This window comes from Homalodisca vitripennis, chromosome 8, assembly GCF_021130785.1.
Source record: "Homalodisca vitripennis isolate AUS2020 chromosome 8, UT_GWSS_2.1, whole genome shotgun sequence".
NCBI lineage: Eukaryota > Metazoa > Arthropoda > Insecta > Hemiptera > Cicadellidae > Homalodisca > Homalodisca vitripennis.
Window position 1 is genome coordinate 95238041 of NC_060214.1, and position 17367 is coordinate 95255407.

The 17367-nt window shown below is 35.1% G+C and overlaps 2 protein-coding genes across 5 annotated transcripts in view; one reads left to right on the forward strand and one right to left on the reverse strand.

Moving 5' to 3' along the window:
* Positions 1-4880, forward strand: part of LOC124367772 (exportin-6-A) — a 44152-nt gene extending 39272 nt beyond the window's left edge. For both annotated transcript variants that reach the window (XM_046824876.1, XM_046824875.1), the window contains exons 15-16: positions 545-775; positions 2690-4880. In XM_046824876.1, coding sequence (XP_046680832.1) covers positions 545-775; positions 2690-2782 — 324 coding nt within the window. In that variant the 3' untranslated portion in view covers positions 2783-4880. The remainder of the gene's footprint in view (positions 1-544; positions 776-2689) is intronic.
* Positions 4881-10942: 6062 nt separating this feature from the next.
* Positions 10943-17367, reverse strand: part of LOC124367773 (target of rapamycin complex subunit lst8) — a 30141-nt gene continuing 23716 nt past the window's right edge. For all 3 annotated transcript variants that reach the window (XM_046824879.1, XM_046824878.1, XM_046824877.1), the window contains exons 6-8: positions 15483-15685; positions 11534-11679; positions 10943-11156 (exon numbers count right to left, since the gene is read on the reverse strand). In XM_046824879.1, the coding sequence (XP_046680835.1) occupies positions 11023-11156; positions 11534-11679; positions 15483-15685 (483 nt within the window). In that variant the 3' untranslated portion in view covers positions 10943-11022. The remainder of the gene's footprint in view (positions 11157-11533; positions 11680-15482; positions 15686-17367) is intronic.

The following is a 17367-nucleotide window of genomic DNA, read 5'->3' on the forward strand; positions in this document are numbered from 1 at the left end:
GTGTTGAATTTGTCAGTGGGGTTATGGTTCAATAACTTGTAAGTGGAGGTAAGCCCAAGTTGTCTACAGGCCTCATCTACGTAGTCAGTTGTGTTCATCACTAAAGTGGTAGATCCTTTGTTTGCAGGTAGAATTTTGATATGTGATTTTTATTATAACTGTGATTTTTCACTTCAATTAACAATTGAATTAGTTGCTTGTAAAATGTTAGACAACCATAAAACAGTGAATTTTGCAACACTTGTAAAGCTTGCCTTAGTTTACTGGTCAGTATCATAATGGCTTTTGAAAAATATTTAGTTTGTTGGAAAAGTTTTTATTCCTTAACATTTGACAGGTATCACTCGGAAAGTTCCTATAACAACAAATTTTTATTATTAAATCAGTGTGAGATCTGATTTAATGGTAAGAGAACAAGAGTGGGCTCCATATATTTGCTAATGCCTGAATCAAGTGAAGGTCAACAATTACACAGGTTGAGTCTGCCAACAACTCAGGTTTCCTAAGCTACCAAAATATTGACTATCAATGTAACAATTCCCAGGAGCTGTTCCGGACCCAGTTCCTGCCGGAATACTTGACTCTCCTCCTGAACACTCTTATCCTGAAGACGCATGCTCTCAGGGCTGACGAGATAGCCACAGCCATATTCAATATGGCCTCTGTGGACTTTGAAACCTTCTACTTGTTCTTCCTGCCCCACTTCCTGGACCATACCACAGGATTGGACAGCAACCAGCGGATGGTACTGCGGCGCAACATGAAAGCAGATCAGGTGGGTGGTGTGTTATTATACTTGTTCTTCTTTAATACTTTGGGTACCAGACCAAAATTTTTCTTTGTGTCTGTAAATCACCGGATATTTACCCAGGGATCACTGAAGCATACCAGACTCTTTTTATGTTGTACTGCACTATTTTACATTTTTTCCAGTAACTTCCTTGTTTTTTTAATAAAAATTAATGATTCTCTTTTTAAAGTGTACATAAATAGATTTTGCAGCAGGAAACATAGTTCAAAATTCAAATTCCTTTAGCCAAATACTGCCCGAGTCAGGTACTGATTGCGGCTTGATTTATCCCCATCTGACCTATGGAATGGTCCTTTGAGGAGCAAATACTCAGTTTCAAAGAGCATTCAGACTCCAAAAAAAAAACTATTTGAGTAATCGCCAAAATCAAATTGTACGAATAAATGTGCCTTAACACTTTGAGTGCTGGCCCTAAATGACATGTAACTCTGTAGAATGCTGGGCGTTTTTTGGTGGTTTTCAAAAATGAATTAAAAAAAAAGTATTTAAGGTATGAGAAAAATACTTACATACCTTAATTCAGCTTACTTTCGTCTTTCTTTTAACGTGAGATTTTTTGTGGTTTTTTAAAAACTACACATAAAAAATGTTTTTTAAAAACATATATTTTTGGAAAAAAAAATTATTTTTTGAGACAGTTTTTTTTATCTAACTTACTAAACTAAGCATACATACAATTATTTACAATGACCCATTTACAAATATAAACTGTCCTTTGAATAATACAAATCATGTTTTTATGTTTTGTAGTTTTTTGACAAAAAAACTATGCCGTCATATTGATGCGTCGGCATCACTTTCGCTGTCAGCACTGTTTTCAGCATCTGTAACATAATAATATACTATGTAAAATATGAATATATTTTTATTTTATTCATAAGAATAAAATATTAGTTGTATAAAGTTAATTTATTATAATACAAATTATAGTTTGATTCACGAAAACAATAACATAACCAAAACTTTTAGACTGATGTTTATATGATAAATAGACTTACTTATTCTTACCTGAAGTATGTGTCTAATCTTCTTCCATTAAATCAGGATCAATGTCAGAATCGTCAAAAATACTATCTACTCCAATAAAACTATCTTTATCTAATACATCACTGATCGCAACGTCGTTCAAGCTGCGAGAAGCCATGATTGCGACATCGACTGCAGGCTGCAACGAACGTCACGTTAGCGGCACGTAAACAACGCGACCGAAGTTGCTTTGTCATTAAGCTCATACAATACATCTGACGCTTTCTAGCGGTGAATTGTGTTACTAAAAACCCAAATAACATTGTAGAGTAGGCAAAACCCGTTTAAATACGGACAATATAATATAATACCAATTGAAATGACAACCACGTAAAACTACGGGATTAGCATTCTAAGTGTTAACCAAAGGCTGAGACATACACATGTATAGACACGTGATAGAGTAAACTACCGAACTGGGAGACACAGAACGGTGGTTTATGAATGCCTACTCTCGCAAGCAGATGGTGTGCATTTCCTCAACAGACTGCCCATTTCAATTAAAGATGCTCCAACGCCTAAGGCGTTAAAGACTCGCATCAAACACTTCTTGGTGTCTCAAGCATTCTATAATGCGGGTGAGATTTTGGCATTCGACTGGGAGACCACCCAATTAGAAGACTGACTCTGCTGTACTAAGTGGGTTGCATTGACGATGAATGAAATGAAAGATTGTAAAATTGTATGTATGAATGTTTATTGTTTGTATAACTGTCTGGAGTTTTAGAACACCCAGACCCAGGTTGTCAACCTTTAACCATTTTTGTTTTTATTGTTGAGCTAAATACATTTGTGTGTTTTATCAATACAATCCAGTTAAGACATGAACTAAAAGAGGATTTTGTGTTACAGGATTTACCAACGTTTATTCAGAATGTCCACCGCCTGGCCAACGACATCCGCTGCTATCGACTCTGCAATGGTACCAACCCGCAAGCATCGTGATCTTCTGTGATATCTCAGTAAATGTGCCATCTCAATGCGTTTTATTTTTTAAATATATTTTGTTTAGTTTAAGGTACTTAGATGTAATTTAAGTTTTTTAATGCTGTATTTTCTATAATTGTTTTCTGATATAGGTACTTTGTTCCGTACAATGTTATTTATATTTTATAAATTTATATTTATTATTGTTTTATGCTTTTGTGCATTTCCTGTTTGAACATTTTTATTTCCTGTTAAAATTTGTATCAGTTGTTTTCATTTTTTTAAATTAGACTTACAATTTATTGGTCTATTGTTTCAGAGCGTACTCAAAAGGTTATCTAGAATAAATATGAAAAATAAAAGTATTTATTGTAAGTAATAGTTAAATCAAGAGTGTAATCAAATCAAACATTTTTGTCTTGATTCAATATGTAAATTATTGCTTGTGGTTGTTTTGTATTTGTGTATTTTTAAATTATAAAATCAAGACAAAATATTATATTTACAGTGTAAAGTAAGACATTGTTTAAAAAATTTTATAAAAAGAAACAACCACATGTATTAGTTATTAAAGGTTCTTGAGCTAGCATTTAAAAATGTTTTAATTTCACCCTGATGGTGCAGTGTAGAATCTTGATAGTATTGAAATTATTGTTTACTTAATTATATTTATTACATAATTTTCTATCTTCTTATCGTACTAAATTAAGCGTCAACACAATGATGAATTCCAAAATTGCAACTTCACTGCCGTATGTTTATTTAATGTTGTAATTTCATGACTCAATTTTCCTTAGTTATGATAGAAGTATAATCTTGTAATTAATTGTTATTAGTTTAATTGCATTCAATAAAGTATTAGTCATTTAGGCACATGGATTGTTTTAGACTGATTAACACATTCATTGCTCAGCGAGTTAGTATGGCCGTTCCTTCAGAGCTGATGGTGTTCTTTGCACGGATATATCAGCGCACCTTGTGCATAAAGGATTGTACTACCTACAAAAATTTTAATTATTATTTTACACTTAGGATTTAAAAGTTACGTACAAATGTTCAGGTGGGATGAGTCAGGATAATCAAACATAATGCTACTGAGAAATCATGCAAAGAGTAAATATGCAGAAATGCATCAACAGCATCCTTGTCAACCAAAATGAAATAAAAAGATTACTTTGCGGTTTGGAGTATCAAATCAATCTAGACATCGAAAATAACTATTATTTAGAGTCTAAAACCTAATGTACATGCATTAAAATTTATCAACCTAGCATAAGAACACGGCTTAATGAAAGGGGCTACTTGAAAACTGGACAACGCACAAAGTTATACTGCATCCAATACTGTGTAATCACATCAAGTTCTCATCAGTGCTACGAGTAATAAAAAAGTTCATCAATGATGCTTAAAAAATTGAAATGCGACATTGGATCAGGAGTGTTGGGTATCTGACTCGTTGCAGTGAGTGTGTTAAGATAATATTGTGAAACACTATTTTGTTAGAGTTTTCGCAATAGTGAGTCAAAATTTTGTGTTTTATATTATGATTCCTAGGAGGATGCTTTAGTTACTGGACGTGAGATAAGTAAAGAAACTGATAGACAGATTCACCAGTCCATAATCAAGATTATAATGAAATTTCTGCTACACTCGGTTGTTACAGCAGATGTTAGTTTAGTCTATATAAGTTTTTCCAAGAACATTTCTTTCAATATCTCAAGCTATATGTATATTGTGAAAAAGTAATGTTAGAATTTTAACCGTTTAAAGTAACAATCAATGATAAAGTGAGTTTGCCAAAACAAACTACAGTTTGAGTGATGATAGGTTTAAAATTTTCATTTTAAACTTGTGGCTGGTATCTCTCTGAGAGATCGCTGCAAGAGGGGAATCTCCTTCCACAACCGATTACTTCCCCCTCATCCTCATATTCGGTTTCTTCACTTACCTCAAGTCCAGTACAAAAATATTGTATTTTTTATGTAAGTTAATTGAGTTAAAGTGTGAATAATTTTGGTATAATTATCTAACATGTATTATTAGAAGCTCTGATTTAATTATCTGAAATCAGTTTAAGCATTCACAACTAGCAAACTTGATTAAACAAAAGAATTAAATAATTGAGAATATTTCTTTTCCATTTTTTATAGTAACACTTGGATGTTGATCTGGGTGGTATTGAAAGTAGTTTAATCTTAAACTGTCCTAAACCTACAATTAATAAGAAAAGCACATTGTTTGTAATATTAAATTTTCAAGAGACTCAATAAAACTTGATTTAAATAATTTATTTGGTTTTCTTATGAATGAAATTGTTTGGTTTGCTACGTCAGAGTATAGCTATATAAATATAAGTGTAAATTAAAGTTGTTAATATAACTGCTATAAATGGCTGAGATGACTGTGTAACCAGAGGGTTTTGTACATGAAAGAATTATACCGGCCTCGCTGATAAAGGTACTTAACATTTATTCACTTGCCTACATCTTGATGTTATATTTTACTGTATCACTGCTTTCTGTTTTCCGCTTGCACGTTCAATTATAATATTGTAGACAAAATTATTTACCTCAGAGGTTCATTTTCTGGCTATAGTTTACAATATATGGAGCTCTTGCATGGGCGATTAATCCAACAGATCACTACATGATTTACAAGTATAGTAAAATTAATAATGAAAAATATTGCGGAGGGCAAGATTTGAAACTTAGCAGATGAAATCACTGAAGTGGTGAAGTGTTTTTCCTGTTTGTTGTCATATTCCTATTAAAAAGTTTCTACGAGCTAGTGAGCCACAATAAAATACAAATTGTATAAACAGTTTTACACACTATTATAAGATTTAAATACGTTGTATATCTTATTATTTCATATTAATATCACACAATAAAAAAAAAAATAAAATAAAATCTCCTTTAGATAATTGGTTGAATGTATTTTTATTGTTTAATAATTTTTTATATGTAACTGAAAACGAAATAATTCTATTCTGATAAATTTATTATTGTAAAATTTTCTAATGTAATTATCAAAATAGGGTTACAAAGGTTTACTAAATAATAGTATTTTAAATTGAAAAAAGCATAATTTTTTCATTTCAGAGAGAACTTAAAAATTTTTCTCAATTGGTGAGAATTTCTGTGTTTTAAAACAGAAATACATAAAATACTATCCTATAGGATAAGTTTAAACCTTTCTTAGAATTTGTGGATTCAAATGATTTATTTGAATCTGAGATTTTCAATATAATTTACTTCCTTAACATGTGTTATACTTCTTAGTAGTATGTAAGCGTATAATTTGCGAATATTTGTTATTGGTAGATTGTTTAGTAATTGGTACAGAATTTATACTCATAAAAAATAAACAATCTTTTATAAATAAACAATATATTCTACAGAATGATACTATGAAACACTAATGGTACAGTGTACTTGACAAGTACTTACCAGGTGTAAATTTCATCACGCAAGTTGTAAAGAAAAAGTTGGTGGTTGTATAACTCCTTCAGATGTTGTTGAAGCTGTTGGATTAAGCGTCCCGTAACCGAGTATTTTAAATGTTTCTCAACTGTGTGTAACATCTTGTACGCTTAGCTTTGCAGTCTTATCACTTTATTGTCAGTGTGCATGCAATGTGTTTTATCTACGCCAAGTAATCAATCCATAGAATCATTTTACCAGTCAAAATGAATAATCACAATCAGCCTTTACTAATTTTGTTGAAGAACATTCCCAGTCGTTTAGTCTGTTAAACAAATGCTGCATTATGAACTATTTTGCATTAATGTTTGTTTCATATTTAGGTATCAAAAGTGCGCACGAATTTCAACAAATGCTTTCTTTAAGTAGAAAATATAAATATTGAAAAACGAGTACTTAAGTATTTAGAGGTTATTTAAAAAAATTGTAAATAAGGTTAATGATTGTTGATGTATTAGATTTGAGAATGTAGCCTTTTAACAGTCGAGTGCGAAGTGTCCGTGGTATGGCAGAAACGACAATCAGTGCACTGTATACATAATTTTAGCAAATATAAATTAAACTTTTGTATTGCTTGAAAAAATTGCCATTGTGAAGGAAAAATTCCAAAACTAAAGTACTGATTTTAAAATTTACCTTTATAACTGAAAAAAAAATTATGGCACTATTTATTTAAGGAGAAGACTGTTAAAAGGCTGATAATTGTACTAATTAGTTTTGTATTGAAGCTTTTAATGTATTATATTATTACGAATAAGTTATAACATAGCATAAATTAATGTATAGTAAATGATTTTATTTTGAAACTCACTCCTGTTTAAATGATTTTGTGAAAGCATTTAATGCACTTTCTACATCTAAAGTGGTTATGTTATTATTTTGTATTACCATTGTTTAAAAGGTATTACCAAAATAAATTATAATCGAAAAGTTCTTAAACATTACTTGGTGTTTTATGCCTTGAACATTTTGTACTATTAATGTATGATTTAATATTTGTACAAATATATCAAAGTAAATGAAAGCAAGTATTTTTGTTTTAATTTATGCAAAACCTCATATCACATGCAACCAACCATTCATTTTAGGTAGGCTTTGAACAAAATTCTACCAATGCAGTCGGGACAATGACTTGGTGGACGAAACTCTACTATATACATTGAGAGATCCCTTAGTATTGAAGTCCTCTGTCTAAAGTTTTGTAAACCATGTGTCCCACTCAATCTTAACTTTTAAAATTTGAAAATTTTCAAACCTCCTTATTCAAAAATAACCTTCCTACAAAATGTAACAAATTGTAGCCCCCCCCCCATTTATACAAATAGTCATATACGAGGGGGTACCCAAAAAAAAACCGGAATTGTATTGCTGGCAGCCGGCAGCGTGTAGTACACATTCCTGCCGCTAGGCGTGTGTGTCGCGCAACCCATTGCGAGCTCAGTGACCCCAGTTCCGTTGTCCTAGTGCATTCGGTTCGTTCGTAATGACTGTTTTCGCTAACCCTGTTTTGTTCTTGTTTCGTTTTTTTGTCATGGCAAGTTTAAGTGAACAACGTGCAGCTGTGAAATTTTGTTTTTTACTTGGTAAAAATGCTGCAGAAACTATTTTAATGTTGAATACAGCTTACAAAGATGATGCTATGGGGAAAACTCAGGTCTACGAGTGGTTCGCTCGATTTAAAAATGGCGACATGTCGATTGAAGACAAACCTCGTTCTGGACGTCCATCAACCTCTCGAACGGACGAAAATGTTGAGAAAATGCGTGAACTTGTGCTCACCGACCGTCGACAGACAATTGAGGAACTATCAGAGAGTAGTGGGTTAACTTGGAGCTCGGTTCAGCGAATTTTAACAGGAAGATTTAGGACTGAAAATGTTTGCTGCCAAATTTGTTCCTCGACTTCTGACTGACCATCAAAAGGCACATCGAGTTGAAACTTGCCGCCTTCTGAAAGAACATCTCGAAAATGATCCCGATTTTCTGGAAAAGGTAATTACTGGTGATGAGTCATGGTGCTATGGTTATGACCCAGAAACGAAGCAACAGTCAAGCCAATGGAAGTCGCCATCTTCACCTCGTCCAAAAAAAATGTCGGCAAGTCAAATCAAACATCAAAACCATGTTGATTTGCTTTTTTGATGCTAAAGGCATTGTTCATTCTGAGTTTGTTCCTCCAGGTCAGACTGTCAACCAAACATTTTATTTGGAGATTTTAAGAAGATTGCGCAACAGTGTTCGCCAGAAAAGACCCGATTTGTGGCAGACTGGAGACTGGTTCTTCCACCACGACAACGCACCGGCACACACAGCCATCTCAGTTAGGCAGTTTTTAGCCAAAAACGGCATGGTTCCGCTGCCCCACGCACCTTACTCGCCTGACCTCGCTCCATGCGACTTTTTTTTATTTCCACACATGAAAAGAGGCTTGAAAGGTCAACGATTTGACAGCGTTGAAGAGGTTAAGAAAAAAACAAAGCTCGAGCTTGCAGCCATTTCTAAAGATGACTACAAAAAATGTTTTGATCAATGGAAATACCGTTGGGACAAGTGTATTAGTTGTAATGGAGATTATTTTGAAGGAGATAAGGTCGTATTTTAAAAAAATTTGATAATATATAATTTTTATAAAATAATTCCGGTTTTTTTTGGGTACCCCTCGTACTTTAAATTGAAAAACAATACAATACAAGACATGCCCTTGGTAATTTTTTATGAATGACGAGTCCATCTACAACCTGCATGGGTCGATGAATACAATACAGCTACTGTCCCTTCCGCATTTCCTGTGCTTTGAGTGAAAAATCCAACAGTAATGACAATGTACACCTACCGATCATCTTTTTGAAGGGCTAATTTGTGTTAACATATCTTACGTTGTTGTCGATAGTTGTATATTAATACCTATTTTTTAATAATGAATGCCAACAGTGGTAACAGTAACGAAAAAAATAAAGTATAATGCCATTAATTTGCTGATTGTACTACTTTAAAATCTTTCTTTTCTTAAAAGTGATTAAATATCACTCTTGTTATTACTATTACACTTCTTGGTATTGTCTCTACAAAAATGTTCTGTTATATAAAAATTTGATGTTTATCAAAATGTATTTTTATTGTTGACCAACCTATAAAAGTAAAATAATTAACTTACAACCCATTGTCAGCAAACTTCTGATAGATAGGAAGTTTTGCAGTAATCCATTTAGATAATTTAAAAAAATCAAATGTCAAAGATTCAGAATTGGATTCAAAAATTCTGGATTTGCCCATCACTAAATTGAATTCACCTGGCTCTGGGAGATCTTGGACACTGGAAATGAACTTCTAGATTCAGGAAACTTCTCACCTCAAAGGCTTTTTGGTGTCGTACAGATCTAGGAACTCTATGCTTAGAAATTTTCATGTTCTGGGAGTTAGCGACGTCTAAGAAATCCAAACCTCTAGAAACTCCCAACCTCTAAAAACTTCAAGTTTTTATGAACTTGTGGCTCCTGGTATTGTTCACTTATGGGAGCTCTGGAAGCCAGATGGACTGATGCTTCTAGGTTTCGAACAAGGCGACTCAAACCCATGTCTCATGTGAATTACTGTATTTTCACCTAAAAATGTTGTTAAATAAATGATTATGACAATGATATCTAGAAACTTCTCGACTTTAAGAGGTTACTTTACAGCCGCTAAAAATTCCAGACTCTGTAAAAATTTGGCAATTATGGAAACCTATAGTCTCAAGAAGCCTCAGCCTCTATCTAGAGTGTCCTAGCCTCTGGAAATCTCAGACAACTAGAAACTCCTGAAATCTTAAGCGACTCAGCTTCTAAGAGTATTCAGACTGGAATTTTCTGCTTTTTGCTTACTACCGGTCTAGAAGCTTTCAGTCTCTGGGAATTACCAGCTTCGTGTAATCTCTAGAATGTCTCTGGAAACTTTGGCCTCTTGGAGCTCCCTTCCTTTGGGATCTCCTTTTCTATGATAGATCCTGATGTATTGAAGCTCCAATTATCTTACAGCCTCTAAATATTCTGGTACTGTGAGCAATTTTGGCCAATGAAAGCTTCACATCTTCATCTTTCCATAGGTATGCAGTAGTTCTCAGATCTATAGAATACAATTTCCGGATTATAATTAAATCGCTCATAATATTAAATGCCCATTTTAATGGGGCATAGAACTGAATATAATTTTTAGTTGTGCAAAATAAATATAATTATTTAAAACTTTTACTTTAGTGCTACTTTTAATTACTTGGATTTATTTTAAATGTATTGAATTATAACAATTAATATAAATGGGCTAAACGTTTTAATTACATTTTCTTTAATTTTGAAATAGAATTATTATCAGCAGTAATATTTAAATAAGTTTTTATATCACACACTAACACAAAGTTCAAGAGTACATACATATATATATATATATATTATATATATATAGATTTATATATTTTTTCAAAGAATCTAATCTGTTCACATGAAAAAAAGAAAGTTGTTCCCAAAATGGCAGGCAAATAATACCATGTGAAAATGTGGTATCTTCTTTACCAACTAAATGGCAATAGTAAAAATTTTGTTTCCTCACATTTTGGGCAATAAATAGGTATGAGGAATTTTAAATTAATGTAGCCAAAACTTCAAATGTGATATAAAGGTAAATAAAATACTGTTATCCATTTATTACTGTAATAAATGAAACCATTTGATTAATAATTAACTCTTTAATTATTCTTATTTTGTACAAAACATGAGTTTAGGTGATACAGAGGTAGCATCTAAGCTCAAGATGAGGACTCAGTGGAGTTGACCTGGTCGGAGAACGCCAGCGCAGTGACGGCCTTCTGGTGACCTGTGTACTCTCTCTGGACCGTTCCCGTCTCCACACTCCATAGTCGAGCAATGTTGTCTGAAGATGCTGCCACATGAACACAGTGAGTTGTTAGTATTGACTGAAGTAACTATTGTCTGAATATGAAAATTATTCATTATTTCACATTTAATGAGATAAGCCGTACCATGGTTGGTTCATTTACTATTAGATCTGAAAAATAAATAATTTTTAAAGAATAAAAAAATAGATTGGGGAATTCATATTCCAAATAACGCTTTTTCGGGTTTACTGAAAAACTTTATTTAGTTTTTTAACACAATATTTTGGTTTTACAAATATCTGGTAGTTAGCCACAACTAGCTGCCAGATTGATAGCTGAATTTGGTCTATGGCTGAAAATCAGTTTATGGTGCTGGTTTTATACCTGTACAACTCTGCTGTTGATAGGTAGCCTGACTTACCTGTGATGATGTATTGTGAGTCTGCACTGAAAGCCACGTCCCACACCCATCTCTGGCCGTTATCCACCTTCAACTCCTGTACCAGGGAGAAGTCGGCAGTCTTCCACACACGGGCAGACTGGTCAGCTGACGTTGTGACCAATAACCTGAGTAAAGCGGAATGTATCATCACAAATTAGTCAACACGTCATACAACATTTGGGATCTTGTGAACTATGAAAAATAGAAATCATTTTGAGAAACGATCAGAACTTCATGTCTGCCGATGACGACCTTGTAATTGTAATCGTAAATCTTTCCAGTTTAGACTAATTGGTAACAATGAACATGTATTAACCATTGAGTGTTTATTGTTATGTTTTTTTTTTTTTAATTTTAATTTGCTTTGCATTTTTTTGTCTTTGTTTACTTCTAACAAGTTTACTTTTAAGAACTAAAAGAATGTTATTGTTGGGAAACAAAATTTTTCATTTTCTTACTTTATTTTGTATAAGAATACAAAATTAAGTAATTAATTAATTTCTGTTTTATTGTTCATTAGTTTTTTTTTCCTTCCTAAAGGAAAAGGACAGTTTGTCCCCGCGCTTATTCCTAAAAGGACCTTTGCGCCTCCCTTACTTTAATTTTGTGCCCTCAAAGTCCGAGGCTTTTGCAAAAACCAATCAGATTTAAGGAGAAACAAGAGTTGGAAGAGAACCAACCTGTTCTCTAATGTCCTTGTGGCTGAGAAGATATGCTCCCAGGTATCTTTTCCGAGTCTCTACGATGGCAGAACAATCTAACCAAATGTGCTCCGTGGACTACTCCACCTCTCCACAGAGTCTACATTCGTTACTCTGACTAAGGCCTACCTTCATAAGGTGCTTCCTTAGAGGGCCATGTGCTGTCAACATTCCTAATATCAGTCTTATATCCTCCTTATTCTGGTCTAGGAGAGCTGTCCATCCTTTAACGTAAGGAGAGATAAACAATTTGGAAAGTCTTAATCCTGAGGCTCTACTCCAATTATTGTGTCTTGTCCTCTTTTCCCAATCTTTAACCAGAGCTTTAATGTTGGAGAAGGCTATCCCACAACCTGGCTCAGACCCCACTATTGTGGATTCCGCTCCCTTTTTGGCGAGGATGTGTGCTTTTTCATTCCCATGAATATCTTCATGACCCGGTACCCTACCGAGTGTTACTCTGTTATTCTTTGCCAGCTCTGCTAAAGCATTCCTGCATTCCCAGACCGCTTTTGAATCAAACGAACAGGTATCCAGTGCCTTCAGTGCAGTCTGACTATCAGAAAGTATTAGGTATGATAATCCTTTTGTCCTCATTTGTATGAGTCTTCTGGAACATGAGTCTATTGCCATGACCTCCACCTGAAAAACTGTGGCATGTCTTCCTAGGGGCACAGCCATGTCAACTCCAGGTCCGTGTATTCCGTATCCTGCCCTAGAGTCAAGGTGTGAACCATCAGTGTAAAACTTCAGGACCCCTTTTGTAGGGTAGGCCTCCTTTTTAATCCATTTCTCCCTACTTCCGATGGAGACCATATATGGTTTGTCAAAGGAGTATTTCTTAACCATTGCATCTGACACTTTGGTTAGCATTTCAGCCTCAGGAAATTTTTACAATACTTTCATGTGGCCTTCTAAGGAGGTAGCATTTATTACCTTTGTTCCTAGAAGCTTCATTGCACTTATAGCGGCTGTTCTCATCACCTCCTGCCCCAGAGGAGTGTAACCCAGGACCGCTTCAATTGCTAGTGTTGAGCAGGAGCTCATCACTCCCGTGATGCTTAAGCAAGCTAGCCTTTGAGGACTCTGTAGCCTTTTAGCAGCTGTTGTTTGTTCTACTTTCGGCCACCACACTAAGGCAGCATATGTGACCATTGGTTTTATTATGGTTTCGTAAATCCAATATATCATTTTGGGTTTAAGTCACCATTTAAATCCAAAAAGTCTCTTACAGGCCCCAAGGGCCATTGTTGCTTTGGATATCCTGTTTCCAATATGGGAGTTCCAAGTGAGCTTTTCATCCAGGATTAAACCCAGGTATTTCACTTCTTTTGTTTGGTTGATGCTGATTCCCTCCAGAACAGGTTGTATTAGCTGGAATTTTCTTTTCCTGGTAAAGGTAATCATATTTGTTTTAGATGGGTTGATCGTTAGACCTTCCCCATGACACCAGTTGCTTATGAAGTTTAGTTCTGTTTGTATTAGGCGTTCCAGCATGCCTTTGTTTTTTCCTTTAATCATAAGCACTAGCTCGTCCGCATAACTAGTAGCCTCTTCTCTGCTTTTCTTAGGAGATCATCCACTACCATCGCCCACAGGAGAGGAGACAAAACTCCCCCCTGGGGGTAGCCTTTCTGGGCCGTGATTGCGGCAGATTCGTCTCCGTACTTTGCTTTTACTTGTCTGCTTTTTACGAGGGCTGCTATCCATTTGACTACATCTGGGGAAACTCCAAAACGTTCCATCGCAGTCTCCATGGATTGATATGCTACTCGGTCGAAAGCTCCTTCAATGTCCATAAAGACGCTGACTAGGGCTTCCTTTTTTTCGAAGGTGTTCTCCACCTCTCCCACTAAGCTGTGGAGAGCGGTGGTGGTTGATTTACCTTCTATCTAGGCGTGTTGTGTGGCACTAAGTGGGTGATCTGGTAATATTGCGTCCCTTATGTGTCTGTTTATTATTTTTTCCATAGTTTCCACCATGAAGGAGGTTAGGCTTATGGGTCTGTACGAGTTGGATTTTGTCGGATCCCTGTCGTTTTTCCGTACAAACACCACTAGTGCTGTCCTCCAGTTCTTTGGTATGTATCCTAAGGCGAAACTGCTTCTAAACAGAATGCTAAGAGTATTTAAAAGTATGTCCAGCCCCTCTTGAAGAAGGGCTGGAAAAATTCCATCTGCCCCAGGAGATTTAAATGGCTTAAACGATCTTATAGCCCATTTAATTCTTTCATGTGTAAATAGTCTGTTAGACTGCTGTCTGGCTTTAGCAACCTCCCGGCTGGATCCCCCCCCCCCCCCGATTAGAGAATAAGTATCCTCATTTCGAGTCAGGTGACCCCCCGGAAAGTGCGTCTCCAGAAGTAGTTCTAAGGTCTCCTTCCTGTTCACTGTTAGGTCACCATTGTCCTTTACTAGGGTCCCCAAAGGGTTAGTGTGCTCCTTTTGGAGAGTTTTTTTAAGCCTGGTTGCCTCAGGGAGGCTGTTAATGTTTTTACAAAAATTTCTCCAGGTTCTTCTTTTATTCATTCTAAGTTCTTTTTTATACTCATTTTGGGCATGTAGATAAGGGAGCCAATCGTCTGTCCTTTTTGCCCATTTTAATAGTTTCCTAGTTTTATTTCTTAATGTCTCCAACCTCCCAGTCCACCACGGCACGTCCTTCTTCAACCTGTTTTGCCTGGGAGGGCAGTTTTTCTCGTAGGCGTTAATTATAGCTTGCTCTACTATTTGTGCAGACCTTTCTAATTCAAATTCATTCTTCTGGAAGGGTTCTATTTCTTCCAACTCTTCTACTAGGGACACTCGGTATCCCTTCCAGTTGGTAGATTTAGGAACCCTGAATTGTTGTTGATTAGTTGGAAAATAAGGATAAAAACACAATTACACAACACAATCTCCTGTATGGCAACACAGGTGGAGTGACATGATGCGAAAAAGCGATGTAAAAAGATGTAGATGACTTACTAACAACATGACTGCGTAAAATATTTATAGAAAAATCAAAGTACACACGCTACCAAAAAAAAAAACCATGATTTTATGTTACATGACTCATAAACATAAAATGAAAAAGCCAGTTTGTCTTTTACGGCAAGACTAGCACAGACTATAGCCTGCATCGTCCCCTTGGCCTACATACTTTGCAAGCTATATTTATAGCCTGTTTGTCCTAAATCTTAAAAACTTTGTGAGCTTGTATAACATATCATGTCCGTTAATACTAACGTGGAGTCCGGACTGAACTTGCACTTGAGAGCGTATCGTTGATGAGCGTCAATCCTCTGCTTGGGGTTTAGTTTGGTGGGTTCATCGCCGACCCCGCCGGTCAGACCCCAGATGTAACAGTGACCCTTGTTGTTCACAGCGGCCATGTAGGAAGCCTCAGGGTCAATGGCAATCGATTGAATCGATGCATCCGCCTCTGGAATCTAAAACATAACATCGTCGAACATTGGTGTTGTCTTAATGAAGAGTTAGAGGCATCTGGACACGGAGTTCCAGCTTAAATATTGCTAAAAGTTATGGAACTGTACTAAAAGACATAAACTAATTTGACCTGAACCTTTGTAGATTTCCTTTATTGTTTTTATGGTTATACACCATAATTATAGTAAACAGCCCATAATTTTTAAATTTATAAATTTTGCAAGCTTTCAAATGTCCATTGTAATGATATTAATTCCAAATAAATCATGATATAAGTTGTATTTTCTGCAATTCTGAGTATTAAAGATTTTAGTACATTACTTTCTTGGTAATCCAACAGGTATTGGACCAGAGTACTGTCAGATTACTGAACATAATTTGGCTGAATTACTGGAATATCAATAATAATGATGCATTTAGGCACAAAATACATTCATTATTGTACAACATAAAATTTACAACATACAAAAATAAAGAGGGAAACACATGAAATAACTGCAATTATATTCTCTCTTAAAATATATCCAGAACTAGTTGGATGCCTACTTATTTTTTGTTAAAACAAAAAAAAACTATATTTAACTTGAGGTAACTCACTCACTTTCTATATTTATTGTGCAATTTTCATATTTTTGTTGTTTTCAAAGAAATATTTCGTCTTGCGAAGTTTCTCCCAGACTGTATTTTAGCACGACCAACTAATGTTTTGTGTTATTTAAAATCTTATTTTTATCCACAAGAGAAAAAATTTGTTTTCATTTACATTGTGCAGATATGTTTCCAAAACATAGCATTACACAAGAAAATTAGCTTGAATAAATTGCAGAAATTAAAGAACGAATACAAGTGTGTATACAGTCACTACACGAATACAGACATGAATGAACAGGCTGAATGAGAGCAGAGAGGGTGTACTGTACGTAAAAAACTGTTTTTGAACAATTAGTTCTATAACAATAATTATAACATAGGTAGCAGTTTAAATTGTATACAAATTTAAATTACATTTATTATAGTTTCACTTATTCAACTATGAGTTTATCAATGCTGACATTGTTACTAGTGCTGCAGGAAAGCAATAAAGTTATAAATATTTGAAGGGTCAATCATCATCATGAGTTTTGGTTAACATCTGTTGATTGATGTTGGCTCTACACATCAAGAACGAACTATTTCAAGAAGTTAATTTGTACAGGGTGCGGGAAAGACATTAGGCTTTAGCTGCTTGACAATAGCCCGTATCATATTAGTGGAAATGATAAGATCAAAATGCAATATTCATTTTACCGAGTGGTCAGATCTGCACAAAACAGCAGCTTGTTTACGGGTCGGCCATCTAGGATTGGCTTACACAGCCCCTCTTACTCATTCAATATTCTTTGGTGTCCAGACTGACCTTGAACATGCTGTCAACTTCTGTTTTAACGTTGAACCGGTAGATCTGAAATTACTCACCCAGAGCATAATGCTATTACGGTGGGGAACCCGGCCCCTTAGAGCCACTAAAACCTCTACGGAACTGCCACCGTACAGCAACGCAGGAATTGCCACTTTATAAAAAACGCCTCAACAACAAACCCATGGTGCTCGGCTCAGCCAACCACTGCTCCATGCCTATAAATAATGTCCATGTATGGGCTCTAGAACACGCCTACTTGCCACACAGAATGGCGAAAACAATCAT